The sequence below is a fragment of the Sapajus apella genome, unplaced genomic scaffold, assembly GCF_009761245.1.
Source record: "Sapajus apella isolate SASKATOON/1434 unplaced genomic scaffold, GSC_monkey_1.0 scaffold19, whole genome shotgun sequence".
In the NCBI taxonomy this organism is placed as follows: domain Eukaryota; kingdom Metazoa; phylum Chordata; class Mammalia; order Primates; family Cebidae; genus Sapajus; species Sapajus apella.
Window position 1 is genome coordinate 18691369 of NW_022436959.1, and position 16960 is coordinate 18708328.

At 33.4% G+C, this 16960-nt stretch overlaps 1 protein-coding gene across 1 annotated transcript in view; it reads right to left on the reverse strand.

Moving 5' to 3' along the window:
* Positions 1-16960, reverse strand: part of HDAC9 (histone deacetylase 9) — an 898499-nt gene that overhangs the window by 310710 nt on the left and 570829 nt on the right. The window contains exon 14 of the mRNA XM_032286709.1: positions 16024-16026. Within this exon, the coding sequence (XP_032142600.1) occupies positions 16024-16026 (3 nt within the window). The remainder of the gene's footprint in view (positions 1-16023; positions 16027-16960) is intronic.

A 16960-nucleotide genomic window follows, 5' to 3' on the forward strand; every position in this document is an offset into this window, starting at 1 on the left:
TGGTATCTACTTAAATCAGTTGTACTATTTACTCACTTATGTTACATATTGAACAGCTTATTGCCTATGCTGGAAAATGTGTTGCCCTAGCAAATAAAGCTGCATTAAGAATTTTGATAGGATTAGAAAGGATAAGTGTTTAAATATTTATATTTATGTAAAGTACAGGGTACTTGGAAAATTCAGACTTTAAACAATTATTAAAATATGAACTCTCAAAGCACTACAATATTTGTGCCTATCATGTAGTACCTAACATCTTTTCTCTAATAATTTTATATATGTATAATTTATCCTCCTCTTATCAAGTTATAAGCTTATTGGAGCCAGGTGGGACCACGTCTGTCACTTAAAACAATGCCTTGCACATTCTGATGTGCAGTAAGCACTTAAAGAAATAAAGATTTCTGTTGATTTAGTTGAATTATTTTATGAGGATTTTTACATATCAAGGTGAGAAAATTCCAACCACTCTTTTAAATATAGAGTTTTCCTATAACTATGAACAGAGAGGAACATCTTTTGTATAAATGTTGATAGACAGAGGTAAAACTTCAGAATCCACCAGCTAGGTTAAGGAGACCTCAGCCATTTGTGAAGAATTTATTCTAGGTTACACATTTAAATTTGTGTTTTTCTAGATATTCTAAGAGGTGAAGGGAATGAATATATATATTTACACTTTAAAACATTAATACATAAAGTAAATTCTACATCAAGTATGTAAGAATTGAAGAGCTGGGGATTTCATAAATGACATTTGCAGTCTTCCAAGCCATGACCACAAGATGTAAAATTTATGAACTACAGATGAATAGAAGAATTAAAAATTCTAAGAAATGTATTTAATATGAAGGAGAAAAACAGGGCCACAACTGTGAAGCCATTCATACACTGACTTCCTGACCGATGAGTTTTTCATATTCCACTTTTGCCTTTGCTTTATACAAGTGCTGGCACATTATCATCAAACTGATTGGAGAGAATAAAGAAGTCTTGGTTGAAAAGTTAGCATAGTAGCAAATGGCTTTCTGATTTGATGTTGAAAGTATTGTATTTTGAAGTTATATTCAATAGTTTGAGTCATACCCAAGCGTCTGTTACTGTATCACCACAAATTGAGTGAGACTCCCAGCCAGTGTTGCAATCTTTCTGGCTATGGACTAGGGATGGAATCCGAGCTCTACCATTGTTTAGATGTACTTCCGCTTTAGCACTCTGAAATCTTCATTTTTTATTTGGTAAATATGAGATGGTACTTAAGTGATAAACATAAGTTACTGGGCATGGTGTGTGGCAATTAGCTTTCAATCCCTACTACCTTTCATTTTTGTTACTGTTGTCATTATCTAACATCCTTGCCAACAATAAAATTTTGCCATTCTATACTATTTTTAATAGTGCTTAAACTTTAAATACTGGCACACACTATTTCTGCATATATTTTATGACTAATTTAGTTAGGTTATTTTCATTACTGAGGAACATCAAAAACCCTGTCAGCATAGAATATTTCTCCCATCTCACCCCACCCCATCCTTAGGAGGAAACCTATTTGCCAATTCTAGTTCAAAAATAGTAAATCAGCATTCACTTGACATTTTCTTAAACGCTCAACAAGTCTTTCTTTTCACTAGTTAGAATTTTGAAGGAAATTATATGAACATAAAAGAAAAAGAATTTTAAAACTAAGACAGTAATTCAATATTTGTCTGTCTTCCTGATAACTGTCAAGAAAGCTGTGGCTATGTCACATCTTTACATGTCAGCATGGGTCAGCAAAACATAGCCTTTCAAAGAAGATCAACACTTTCAATTCACAAATGAGGAAACTGAGGCATAGAACACCTAGAAATCTTATAGCTGGCCAAGATCAAGAAAAAACTGGCTCTTCTGATCTTTGCTCCTCCATCACAAAGGCCAGCCTGGTTGGGTAAGCTGCTTCCCACAGGTAAGTGGAAAAGGGAGTGATACAGTTAGAACACACAATGAAAATTACAGCACAGTGCATAATGACGCTTCATTTTCCGAGCTTTCTAGCAAAACACCAGTAGATTTCATAGCGTAGAGAATTGCTGTATGACAGTCTTTTCTTATTTCAGTATACTCCAACTAACCTTTCTAGAGGTTGTGGTAAGCCACAGTGAGGGTGGAGGACCGTTTCTCCATAAATTATCTTCAAAGAGAGATTCAGTCATATTTTATTTAACAACAAAAAAAATGGAAGGACCTTGAGGAGGATAAGTAACAAGAAAAAGAAAACCACTTAAAACCGAATAGGGAGGATCATGCTACAGAATAAACCATTTTCCTTCAAATTTCAAATGTTGAAAATCAAGAGAAATGATGAGATAAACAACTAGAAGATTGGCTTTAGAATATAACTTAGGTGGAGGGGAGTTTTCCATGATACCACTAGGAAAAGTACGCAAAGAAAAAGGTTCACTTATAAATATACATATACATATACATATACGTGTATATGTATATATATTATGTGTGGGGGTTACTTCATAAACCAACTGTCTCTTGGAGTAGGAAATAAGATTCCCAAGCTGTTGAGGAATCATCAATCTATATCATGTTTTAGGATCTTGATCTTATATTTAAAATTTAGACATATGCCATTTTAAAACTGGGTACCTTGCTTAAAGGTATCCATTCACACTCATTAATACAGAGTTCATCAGAAGATGCCTTTAAACCATCTAAAAGTTATCAGTTGGTATATTAAAGCCCTTTCAGTAACCTGATAGTTCTATTGTATATTTGTTTGTTTCTTAATTGTTGCTCCTCAGGTTGGTATTGAACTTCTGGGCTCAAGCAATCTGCTCACCTTCTCCTACCAAAGTGCTGGGATGATAGGTGTGAGCCACCACACCTGGCCTAACAGGATAGTTTTGATTAAAAGAAAGTTTTTGTTGCTAGATGGATCAAATTTTGTTTTCTGGTCCTGATGAGTTAAATATTCTTTTATTTTTGAAACAGGATCTGGCTCTGTTGCCCAGCTGGAGTGCAGTGGGCTGATGATTCACTGCAATCTCCACCTCCAGGCTCAAGTGATCCTCCCACCTCAGCCTCCTGAGTAGATGGGACTACAGGCATGTGCCATTACGCATGGCTAACTTTTGTATTTTTTTGTAGAGACAGATTTTGCCATGCTACTTAGGCTGGTCTTGAACTCCTGAGCTCAAGCGATCTGCCCACTTTGTCCTCCCAAAGTGCTGGGATTATAGGTGTGAGCCACTGCACCTGGCCTAGCATGATAGTTTTGATTTTAAAAAGTTTTGTCAGTAAGATGGATCAAATATTGCTTTCTGGTCCTCATGAGTTAAGTATTCTTTTATTTTAGGGTAAATAAATACAACTTGAAAATTTAAAAAGTTTGAAAAATGGAAGCATGCCACAGAAATTACACATAGAAAACTCAACTCATAGTAGCTCAAACTTTGATGCCTCCAGCTTGTTAACAAGCAGAGTTGAAATAATAAAACAATGAAAAAATTGGTTTCTGCCAGCACGATCTTCCCATTTTAAGTGAAAAACACAACAGCTCACTCAATATACCTATAAGAAATAAGCAATCCCTTCAATATTTTTTTCCATTAACATAAAATAAACAAAAAATAAACTATTATAATTATCAGAGGAAGCTGTTCCTCAAAGTAACCCAGTGGATAACAGAGGTCATGAAACTGCAGTGTGGGGATGTAAAGATCCTTCATACTTTCAGTCTTTAGGAGAACCAGGGACAAAGTGTCAAACCCTGAGCAGAAATCTCTGGGTTCTGCTCAGAAGTAGTGACGTTTAATGGAAAAAACATGGAACTGGATGTAAGTTTTGATCACAGTTTGGCAACTTAGAAGCTGGAAGATCTTGATCAATACTGATACAGGTTTTGTGCTTTATATATATTTTGACCATAGTGGCACAAATGACATTGTATTTTTTATCATTTTTTATTTAAAATTTTAGGATAATGTAAAAATAAAATTTGGAATAAGGTTTACTACAAGCCAAATTAATTTGTAAGTTTAATTACAAGGACTTTTTCTGTACAGCTTGCTGTTTCCAAATCTCTATTGGAAATTGCATAATTACTTTCATTATCGTTATCTGTTTTCTGTAAAAAAAAAAAAAATTTCACAAGGATTACATTTTCTAGCAGAAACAAGATTGTACCATTTTAATACCTATATTCTAGGACCATATTTTCCATTAACAAATAAATACTCTCTCGTTAAAATTTTTAAGGAAATCTCTATTTCTGAATTAACTACAACTTCATGATTAATTTGATTTCAAACCTTAGTCTTGTTATACTTTATAACATTTTCAACAAAGTATCAATAGTGAAAAAAAGGCCTTTATAAAAAAAAAGACTGCATTTCTGTCGTGGCTATATTTTATTTAGAGAATATGGGTGTTTCCCAATATTAAAAATATATTCATTCTTAAAGAGTTACCAGCAAAACAACTTTTCTTAGATGGATACAACTTTATTCTAAAATCAATATGTAGAGTGAGTGTGAATGTGTGTAGGTGTGTGTGTGCACCCTCAGAAAAATCACACTCTAAATACACATATAAAGAAAATAAAAATGAAAAATTAACCATCCACAAAGAACTATAAAATACAGTAATGTATCCCAAAGTGGATACAATGAATGAAGTTTTAAATACAGTTACACAGAAGAAATGATGATAGCATTAGAAGAGAAAAAGCACGAAGTTCTCTTTGTTATTGTTTACTTGTTCTTAAAATGCAAAATCTATACAGATCATTGTTTTGGAAATAAGACTTATACTTTGTATGTGGCAGCCGTATTATAAGGTCATTATAAATGTTTGTATTGTGAATGTCAATTATGTTCTGAGAATTGTGTTGGTAAATAGAATTTAAATTTTTAGGTTTTCATTTCCTTTTCTTTAATAATTTAACCTTTTATTCTAAATTTAAAAATGCAGTCAGAGGTAAAGGCTTTTCTTGCAAATTTTATCAAAATGAAATAGATAATAATTTGATTAAAAAATCCCAATCTATTGAGAAGCAATGGTTCTGTTAGCTTTAGACAAAGGATATTTCCTTGAGACAGATTGTCATTTATTCAGCATAGGCCCTACAGGTTACTCCGAAGGCCAAGAGATGTCAGAGGGTGGGGCTGTATCTTGGCATCTGGGACAGTAGCTCCTATGGAATAGATGCTCTGTGTGATTAAACTAACTTTCTTAGTGCAGGATTAAGACCAAGGGCACATCTTGAAGTTCTAAAGTGTGCATGTATCTATAATCGGTTAAGAATCTCAGATCCCGGACAACTAATTTTAAAATCTGGATGTTCAAATAAATGTATCACCTTGGACAAGTAACTTTGACTCATGAAAGATGCTGTTAATTCTGCTGGCAATTTAGGCAGAAGTCCTCACTGCAAATCAAGTTCCTATGTTGCAGCATATATTTTGAAATCTTCTGTTTTTCTTCAAATGTTCTTTATTAATTTTAAAGCTTTGAAACTATTATATAACAATAACATGTTATTAAAGAGAATTTTTAAAAACTGAACACATTGTAAATGAAAAAAGTTTAAAAAGTACTTTAACTTCAGAAGGAAGACTAAAATATTGAGAACAATTCTGAAAGTAACTAAATGTATTAATCACCATCTTTTTATGAAAGCAAGACAAAAGTGGATTATTCTAATTCAAAAACCAAACAAAATATTTTCTTTTTCAACAATGAATTTACTGAAAGATTTAGAGATTTGGCAAGATGAAGAAAATCACACAAAAATACACACATGAACCAAAGAAGGCTTGAATTAGAATGACAGTTTGTCAGCTAAGTTTAGGGATAAAGCAATGTAATGAAAATTGTCCTGTGTTTTTACTAACAAAATAGTAGCAAACTAAAACTTTCTGATTATAAATTGATAATAATCTCAATCCTGTATTAAGCCATAGAGAGCAACAGCTCTTCTTCGTGTACTCAACATTTCTTTTTCACTTCCTCAAGGCCAAAATGTCATCCTTTTTTGTAAAACAAAATCAAAACCAAATGGTAAAAATGCAACGATTTGTTTAAACAGTCAGAATTTCAGTGGTTTTTATCTGCAGCATCCCAAGCAACCAAACAAAGCCAAGATATTGTTCATCTCCTTGACAGACAAAGAGCCTCAGAGGTCCAGAGTGACATGCCCGAAGGCTGGCACGTGATTGGGCTAATTAAATTAAATAGCAGGAAACAGCTTTTCCATATGCCACTGCCTGGCCACACACAAACTGTAACAGTAAATCTTTTATACTAGTCAAGGAAAAGTGTAACCATTAAAAAATATACAGTATCAACACACCATCCAAGAATCAGAAGTTGCATATCCACATAACCTCCCTGGGTCTGAACTTTAATGCCAAATGTTGAAAACTTCCAAATTCACTTTAGGAGTCATCCAGAAGTCCATGGTAATTAAAGAGGATGAAAAAGAAACACCTCTTCCCTATAAAGGTTCACTAACATTAACTTCAGCTAATATTCTGATTGCTTTAAGAACACATTTCTATACCAAACAAAATAAAAATCTAATAGTTCCTAATCAAAGTTAAAAAAATCTATTGCTCACTTTCCACCACTTTTACTTCCTTCCTCTGCATTACAGAACTGAAGATGAAGACATAAATGTTTTAAAAGGCATAAAAGCCTTTTAAATATTTTGAGAAAACTCTCCTAGTAGGCTCCCCACAATTTTTAGGTGAATGGCATGATTTTCTCTAAGTTTGCCACTGCAGTTCTAGGCTTTTGGTCAAGAAAATATCATTTTAAACATATCTATACTTTCATGTTTCTAGAAAAGTTCCCCTGGGTTGGTAGGTTCCATTAATTTTTATCAGTCATGGTTTATATTGGCATTGACTTCTAATGCAAGAAACATGAACTATGCCTTAGTAATTGTTATCATGGATAAAGAAACCACGAACTAAGCATTGTGGTGGAAAACTACAAGTAAGAAAACTGCTTAATAGGGATCCTGAATTAGAAGACTGCAAGGCAATTTTCACTTACAGCCATAGAAAACGTAGAATCATTGCATACCATCCATGGCTTATCTCTTTAAATAGAAGCAATAAAATATAATGTCATATACAAAATATAAATAATATTCAATTTTTAAAATAAAAACTATACTTATGTTACTTAGTATTTAGATGCTATAAATAGTTCATTAACTATGCTTCATACTGGAATTAAAAGTTTTCATAAGATGTATTATTTCTTACTATACTAAAGAGTTACTGAATTAACAGAACATGATCTAATAAATTTAGTAGGGTCAGTGTTACTCAGTGAAGAAAAGGAAGGGGGGGGAAGGTGGGAGGGAGGGAGAGTAGAGAAAGAAAGGAAAAGAAAGAAATGGAAGAGAAAGAAAAGGAAGGAGAGAGAAAGAAAAGAAAGAAAAGAGGAAGAAAAAGAAAAGAAAGACGTGGGAGGGAACGGTAAAGAAAGAAAGATGAAAGAAAAAGGGATTGGGAGTGTGGGAAAGAGGAATGAGAGAGAAAGTCTAAATCTTTAAATGATATTAGAAAAAAAAATTTTAACTAGATGGTTTTATTGTTTTCACTTGGTTTATCAGTGTAATTGCAGGATGCCATAGGTCCTCTAAAACACATGGATAAAAATTTCCATTCAGTCTGTCTTTGTCTGTATATGTATAAGTAATTGTTAATGGTGGTTCCCTCATATCTGCCTTTACTTACTTACTTACTTACTTACTTATTTATTTAGAGATGGAGTCTCGCTCTGTTTCAAGGCTGGAGTGCAGTGGCGCAATGGTGGCCCACTGCAACCTCTGATTCCCTAGTTCAAGAGATTCTCCTGCCTCAACATCCCAAGTAGGTGAGACTATAGGCATAGGCCACCACACCCACAGTGTGGTGTGCCTATAGGCACAGGCCACCATGCCCACTGTGTGAATCTCTTGAACTAGATAAACCATATCTGCCTTTAAAGTTAATATTTGAATGTAAAGAGTACCAAAATACAAGAAATTCAAAGCCTGGTTGAAAATGACCAAGCCACACTGGAGAACTGACTTGGGAGGTAGGACCCTGTAAGTGACTAGCTTCTAAAGTGAAGACAAGACTAACACTGAGTTGAAGCAGCTCATTCAACTCAGTGTTAATCTTGTCTTCACTTTAGAAGCTAGTCACTTACTAGCTCCTAATTTACCGAATTCAATCCTTTCTGTCCATCTTCATTCCTGCACGAGGGTCCTAGACTGAGATTAATTATTCCCTGTGGTCATCCATCCCTGTAAACACTCCAGAGAACTCACAAATTTTAGTGAGCAAGAGAGAAACCAAGTTGAGTGTAAAGGTTATGATAGACTTGCACAAACAAAACTTTAAAATAAGACTTGAATGTTTCAAGTGAACATTCTTTAAAGAAAGACAACAATTTAAATTGTCTAACACTGAATGGAAATTTACTAGACATTAAACAGAATAAGAAAATATGAACCATATTCAAGAGAAAAATTAAGCAGTAGTAGCAGACCCCAAAATGGCAAAAACAGAATTAGTATAAAAGGGCATTAAACATAAATACACTCAAAGATTTAAAGAAAAACATGAATATATTGCAGAGATAAATGGAAAATATATCTGTATTTCTAGATGTGAAAAGCTCAAGATCTTAAATTAAAAATTTCCCAGATGTGATTAACAGAAGTTCATACACTAGGAAGAAGAGATGTGTACAGCAATAGAAAATGTACAGAAGAAAACATGAGGAAAAATATGGAAATTTAAATATCTATGAGACCATATAAAGCAGTGTACCTTATATGTAACTGGAGTCCCCCTCAGAAAAGAGAGAAAATAATTAGCAGGAAACATATCAGATGAAACAACACCTGACATTTAAAAAAATTTTTAAAGTACAAACCCACAGATATAGAAGTTCAGTGAACCGAAGAAGGATATACACAGAGAAAACCACATGAAGGGACATCATAATCAATTTGCTAAAAACAAGTATTAACCAAAAACTCTTATATACAAGCAGAGAAAAATGAACTCTAATGTTAAGAGTTACTAAATAGCAAAAGTAATCAAGATTCTGTGGTATTGGTGTAAAGATAGAGATCAATCGAATAAAATAAAGAGTTCAGAAATCTGCTAACACTTACATGTTCAATTGATTTCTAACAAAAAAAAGAGGTGCTGAAAAATATAATTCTGTAAGATAATGAACCTCAACCTTTCTTCACATCATATAAAAATAATTCAAAATTACTCTTTTATTTTAATGTAAAAACTAAGGTGGAAGGAGAAAGCACGGGAACAAATTATTCTTGAAAGGACACTAAAGCACTAACCACAGAAGAACAAATTGATAGAAAGGGACACATCAAGTGTTAGTGTTAGTGCTTAAATATTCTAATCTTCCAAACAGAAGGCCAACTACAAAATAGGTGAAATTATTTGTAACATATTTATGTAGAAATAGATTGTATCTAAAATATATGATTTGATAACCAACAATAAAAAGACATGCCTCAATTTTAAAAAATGAGCAACATAATGCAGTCATTAGATGCATACAGTTAAAAAAAACCCTGACAGTATCAAGTATTAACAAGAATGCAGAGTAATACACAAATACATTGTTGATGAGACTGTAAAACAGTAATTAATTAAAAATAATTTGGCAGCTTCCTATAAAGTTAACCGTATGCTTAGTGTACAACTCATATTCACTCCTAATAACTCAAATGAAATAAATTTCTACAAAAACTTTTATAAGATATTCATGGTAGTTTCATTCATAGTCACTCACACCTAAAAATAACCTACATTTCCACCAACAGACAAATACATGAGCAAATTGTGACATATCCGTATGGTGGCTAACTATTCAGCAATAAATAGGACCATATCACTGGTATATACATGGATGGATCTCAGAAGCATTTTCTGATTGAAAAAAAAAATCCAGACTGAAAATATCACAAACTGTTTTTTATATGATTCACCTAATGAACTTCTAGAAAAAAAAAAAAACAAAAAAAAACAAAAACTAATGTATAATGTCGGAAAACAGATAAATAGTTGACTGTGGCTGGGTGGAGGGTGAGGATGTGAGCCTGATTACAAAGAGGGCAAGAGAGAATCCTCTGGAATGATGAAATATTCTCTATCTAGGTAGTGGTATATACATTTCTCAAAATTTTTAAAAAAGTACATATATATCAAGTAGAGTTTGTATGAAAATTATAGTTCAAAAAGTCGATTAAAAATTACTAAGATTTAGGAAGTTGTGTGTAAACACAGTAAAAATATAATTTTAAAATTTTAATTTAAACAGCAGGCCAAAAATCCCAGGACATTAAAAATTAGAATTTTTTTAATCTCTGGGAGAGCCTCTTTGTAAGGAAAAAAAAATATTATCTGCTTCCATATCCAGAAGAAGGTTATATTGTGATACAATTGACCATTGTAAACATATAAAGACATAAAACACATAGATTTTAAGATATGTATGCAATAAAGAATATACATAATAAAGGAACCAAGTTGGGTATTTTTATGAGTTTGTCAGACAATTCAAATAATTAAGCAAAAATCAAATAATTTATAATATGCAGCAGAAAAATTAACATTTAATGTGCTATAATTCATAAAGTATAAAACTTTTAAAAAAGATTTGATGGTACCATCTTCATGATCAAAATATATATCTAAGATGCTAAAATATAGTGTAAAGTAGACTTACTCTTCACCATGTTAAATGAAGGGAATAGAGAGGGGACAAATGGCTATTCAAAATCATGCAGTCAAATTACTTAAGATCAAGAAATCATTGCAAGATTTCCCATTCTAAGTTCTTTTTACCTAATTAGAGATAGTAGGTGGGGGAGAGGGGAGTTTCCCAGAACATTTGTTAAAAAGCAGAGACAGAAAAATCTTAGCATTCTTTATTTCATGCTGATTCCAAAGAAAGACAGAGTCCATATACAACCCCGCACTGCTAAATTTGACTGGCTTTAAAAATAAAAAAAAGAAAGAAAGGCAGAGTCCAATGCAAATATGACAAGAGAACCCCCTGCAGTCTACTAAGCAAAGCCATTTTTCTGAGTTTTGCTTTCTGATTGATGGCTTTGGTGCTGATAATAGGGTGGGAATTAAATTTAGAGGAGACTTGGGCACAGACATTGCTTATCCAAAGATCCTCCCTGATCAGTACACATTCTGTAATACATCCTTCAGAACAATGATCAAGTTAATCATTCATACCTAGAGTTGGTTTAAAATTGGTGAATCATTAAAGTTTCTTGAAAAAAATCCAGGATTTTATTTTATTTTGTTTTTAAGACAGAGTCTCTCACTGTCACCCAGGCTGTAGTGCAGTGGCACAATCTTGGCTCACTGCAATCTCTGCCTCCTGGGTTCAAGCAATTCTCCTGCCTCAGCCTCCTGAGTAGCTGAGACTACAGGCATGTGCCACCATGCCCAGCTAATTTTTTTGTATTTTTAATAGAGACAGGGTTTCACCGTGTTGGCCAGGATGGTCTCCATCTCCTGACCTTGTGATCTGCCCACCTCGGCCTCCCAAAGTGCTGGGATTACAGGTGTGAGCCACCGTGCCCGGCCCCAGGATTCTTTTTATGGGAGGTAAAAGGAGATAGAAGAAAAGGCAGTGGAGAGGAAGAAGAGGAATAATGTACTCACAGGATCTCCCAAAGAACATTCCAACCTGAGGACTTCCCTGTAAGTCATGAAAGGGCTTCATGATTACATGTATATGTACATATATATATGATGAACACAATAGAGTACATATGCAGTTTCATGCATAGATCTCAAAGACAATGCAAAATGCTACTGTTTTTGATGCATACATAGGTTTTGATGCATACCTAGTCAAAACAGCACATCACTTTCCACATTCCGTAAGTTTTCTTTAAATATGCATAAAGAGGAGGCTGATTCACTCTCTAAGAAAGATTAATATGAATCGTTTTGTCTTCTCTCCAAGCTCTCACTTTCAAAAATTATCTATAGAATACATGGAAATAAAAAAATTAATACTATAAAGAGATCATTCAAATTAATCTAGATTTTATATTTTTATCTTAAAATGTATGCTAAATATTAGAAGTCATAGTCAATAATTCATATATAATCATAAATTATGTAAATTAATATGGTATGAGTACTGTTAAATAATAAATTCATCAGGAAAAAAATTTCCATCATTTACCATTGGCTGAAAATGAAAATTAAATAATAGCTATTTTTACTAAAGCCAGTTTAGAAAATATATTACTAATGAGGACACTGAACACAACAAATAGTCCATCAAGTAAAAAATGATTCTATATTTCACATAGAAAACAAAAGTGAGAATAAAATCATAGTGTGGAAGAAAATGGCCTTTAGCCATTTATATCTGAATAAGATAAATGTAAAAAAAAATACATTAAAGTTCAGTTAAGCATTTCACAGGTTGCCTGAGTGGCTCTAGGAACAATGATGAACACAATCGACCTCAAAAAGCAAAAGGGTATAATGCCACATAGATAATGATTAAAGAAGAATTATATGGTAAACTATGGAACTGATTTCAACTTGGAGGGTTCTGGAGGGCTGGGGAAATCACAGATGGCCTGGTCAGAGTACAAAGGTTGAATTATGAGGACTGTAGCTCTCTGAAACCATTTAGTCGAAATATTAGGAAGAAATTACTGTAGGCTGTACCACAGTAAATGGGAAAATGGTATTGGTATTTTATAGTAACTTAATTGAATTAGGATAAATATCACACTGATGTAAAAACGGGCTACTGCAATGAGAGAAGCATGGATTTGTTTTACTGTTCATTAATAGCTGGAGAAAGCAAAGCCAAAGGGGAAGTGAAGGAATATGATGAACCTAAATCAGAAACAGGAGGACCAAATGCCTATAAGTGACAAAGGAATGGAGATAATGAAAGATGACTATATGATAATCTGTCCTACTGTCTAAATGCTGGTCTCATCAACAACAACAACAAAAAGAAAAAGCAGGAAAAACCAGCCCATATTATGGATGAATTTACTAACTTTGAGATGAGAATGGAGCAATAAGTGAATTACCCTTGCAACTACTATGGATAATAAAACATATGGTAGACTTCAAGTTATCTTTAAGGTAAAGTAGAAGGATCTTTAAACCCTTACACCATTAAGATGCCTCAGATATCTGCTAACACTAACATTTTATGCCTCTATATTAATTAAGAGTGATAGAAAGATACTGGCAAGAGCAAATATTCATCTGTTCAAGTTTTACAGCCCCAGCCCATCTATTTTCAGATTGATGTGATCTGTCAATTAACAAAATATAAAATGAGATGAAGATGATCTAAAGCAGAAACATAAATAGAAATAAAAATATGTGAGTCACAAATGCAAGCCATATATATTCTTTTTGAATAGCCACATTGAAAAAGTAAAACAGGTAAGATTAAATTTAGTGATGTTATATGACTTAACATATATTTTAAATATTATTTCAATATGTAATCAATAGACATCATCCTTAATGAGATATTAATACACTTCTTTTACTATATCTTTGAAATCTTCTGTGCATTTTCTACTTAGGCTGCATCTCAATTCTTGCTGTCCACATTTTAAATGTTCAATAGGTACATGTGGCTACTAGTTGGGACAGTGCAAATGTAGGGTTTTTTCCAGAAATTTTGTCAGGAGAGGTATAAAGATCAAAGCGAATACATGAATATTAGTTCAACATATTTGTTTTTTCAAGACATGCTCTCGTTCCATCACTCAGGCTAGATCATAGCTCAGTGTGGCCTCACACTCCTGAGCTCAACAGTCCTCCTGCCCTCACCTCCCAGGTATCTAGGACTACAGGCACACCTCCACACCTGGCTTCAACATAAAATTCAAGTGTATTTAGTAAAACTGAGCAACCAAGGTAGGATTTTAAAATCATATTCATTTCATGAATACAAATAACTGATTCAATTTTTAAAGAGGACCAGAAAAAAAGAAATAATAAACATAGGAGTGTATCATTTCAGTGATATTTTCAGAAGAAAAAAAGGAACAGTATCGAAAACTAGAAAGCAACAAGGGTCAGCCACAGAAATATCAGAAAAGCAAGACCAAAATCCACTAGTAATTGCAACTAGCAGTTGCAAAAACTGCAATTACTTTAGCATCAACTAATAGAAATAAGGAAAATGAAGATAATGTATGAGAAAATGAAGTCCAATAATCATGAAGTTCATATGTCTTTAAAAATAACTTAAATGCATGAAAGAATATTATTTTAAAACCAATGTATATGACACAAAATTGATCAAAGGTCTAAAATTAAGTGCTAAAATTATATTAATAAAACTCTAAGAAGACAAAATAAGTATAAATCTTTATAACCTTGGATTAGATTACAGTTCAAAAGGAAAAAGAGATAAACTGCACTTCAGCAAAATGCAAAACTTTTGTGCATCAGAGAACACTTAAGAAAATGAAAAGGCAACTGTCAGAATAGGAGAAAATATTTGCAACTTATATACCCGATAAAGGTCTAGTACCCAAAGCATATCTGAAAGCACAGCTCAAAAACAAAAGCAAGCCAATTAGAAAATGGACAAAGGACTTGAATAGATGTTGCCACTAAGAAGTTATAGAAATGGCCAGTAGCAAATGAAAAGATGCTCAACATCATTAGTCAATAATTAAATAAAAATCAAAGCAAAAATGATAGCAATGCATACCCACTTGATGGCTACCATCAATAAAACAGGGAAATAACAAATGGAGAAGATGTGGAGGAACTGGAACCCTCATACATTGCTAGCAGGAAAGTATAGTTCAACTATGTGGAAAACAGTTTGACAGTTACTCAAAAAGTTAAACAGTTAACCATATGACCCAGAAATTTCACTCGTAGATGTATACCCAGGAGAAATGAAAATATATCTTCACACAAAAGACTTGTAACATGAATGTTTACAACAGCATTATTCATAAAAGTGAAAACTGTGTGAAACTGCTGAATGAACAAAAAAAGTCATATAACCATAAAAGGGAATATTAGCCATAAGAATGAAGTACTGATGCTGTGGATGAACCCTGAAAATCTTACACATAAGGAAAGAAGCCAGGCACAAAAGGGCATATAACACATGACTTCATTTATATGAAATATCCACAATAGGCAAATCCACAGAGACATAAAGCAGATTAGCGGTTGCCAGGGGCAAGAAGGAGTGTGGACGGGAATGACTGCTTAGTTGGTACAAGATACTTTTTTTGAGTTGGGGTTAATGAAAGTGTTTGGGAATTAGATACTAGTGATGGCTGGCTACACAGCACTGTGAATATTTTAGAACCTATTGAAGTAATTCTAGTAAATATAGTGAGAATAGCCTATACTTGAGTTAAAATGCAGAAGCAGCTGAGAACAACATACAAAAATAGGAGACAGGATATTTTGAAAACTGAGTCAGAGAATCTGAGGACCTTAGGTAAAAGCTATTAAAAATCAGGCCAGATTTCAGGAAGTGGTTTGGGGCACTTGACCATCTCCAAAACAGTATTTCTGAATCAGACTCTTCAAAGGGCTTGAAAAATGTAGATTACTGAGCTCCCAGTCAGAACAACAGAATCAGAACCTCTAAGGGTGTGGTCAGAATCTGTTTCCCTCAAGAGGATTGTTATGCACCTTTCATTAGAATACCACTTAAGAGGTCTAAAACGTGACAACTTGTCTCTATTTTTCCCTTCCACAACGTCTTATACAGACTACTTAAGCCAAAATAATCAAGTGCTTCCTTGATAGGTTTAAAAAGTCTGTAAAAGGCAGCATCCTGATGGCTTTGAAATTAGACTTTCTTTGCATTGGCTGGGGAGTGAAGGCAAGAAGTAAAGTAGAGCTCTGCACCTGCTGAAATCCTTTCTCCTTCCCCCTAAAACTTAACCAAGTGCGGCCACTCTGTTTCACTTCTTCCTAGGACTGGCTATGGTCAAAAAAAAAAAAGAAACCTGTAATTTTCACGATTAAAAATAGTTGAACAAAATGTGTGTAAGGATTAGAACACTCATCTAACCCTAATCCTCATTAAAATTAGAAAAAAAAAAAAAAAAGAGAGTACTAATCACCAATCTCATAATTTGTAGAAACTATTAAAAAGAGATTATTGATTCAAGACAGTTTGGTAAATGCTAATGAGGAGAGATAACAAATTGAATAAATTTGACAGAAGCAAGCATATGGGGCATATAAAGAATCGTTGTAGCAACACAGTACAATGGTAAAGGCCGAGAACAGGGCCACAGGTGCCAAATTGCCTGGGTTCTAATTAAAGCTAGACCTCCTAAATCAGTGACCTTTACTTTAACTTTGACTTAATCAGTGACTAAATCAGTGACTTTGACTTTACTGTTGCAGTGCTCTCATCTCTACATTGGGATGATAATGGTACCTCCTTCATCAGGTTATTGTGAGGACCAAATGAACAAACAGATATAAAGCATTTGCAACAGTAATGGTGCATTTTGTGTTTGTGATAAAAGTAAACATCTTTTTGTAAATTAAAATGATCCCTAAAGGTTGCATTGCCTAAATTCGGTTTATAGCCTCAAAAATGTTATTATAAAATGAGATGTAACAAAGAGAATATAAACATTTTTATGCCTATGTAGTAGATACATTGTTAGCATGACTGAAAAGTCACCTTCTCAATGTCCTTTGTATTGCTCAGATTCTTTGATTGCCTTCTCTATGTTCCTCTTAAAACGGAGATGAAGGAATGATCAATAATAAAGGGAATAAGAGTCCCAGACTTCTTTTTTTGTATCTCCAAGTTCCTGATATAAACAGTTAAAATTGTAGACCTCAAATTATTTATCACTGTAAATCTTCAATAGTACACCCACAATTTATACATAGTA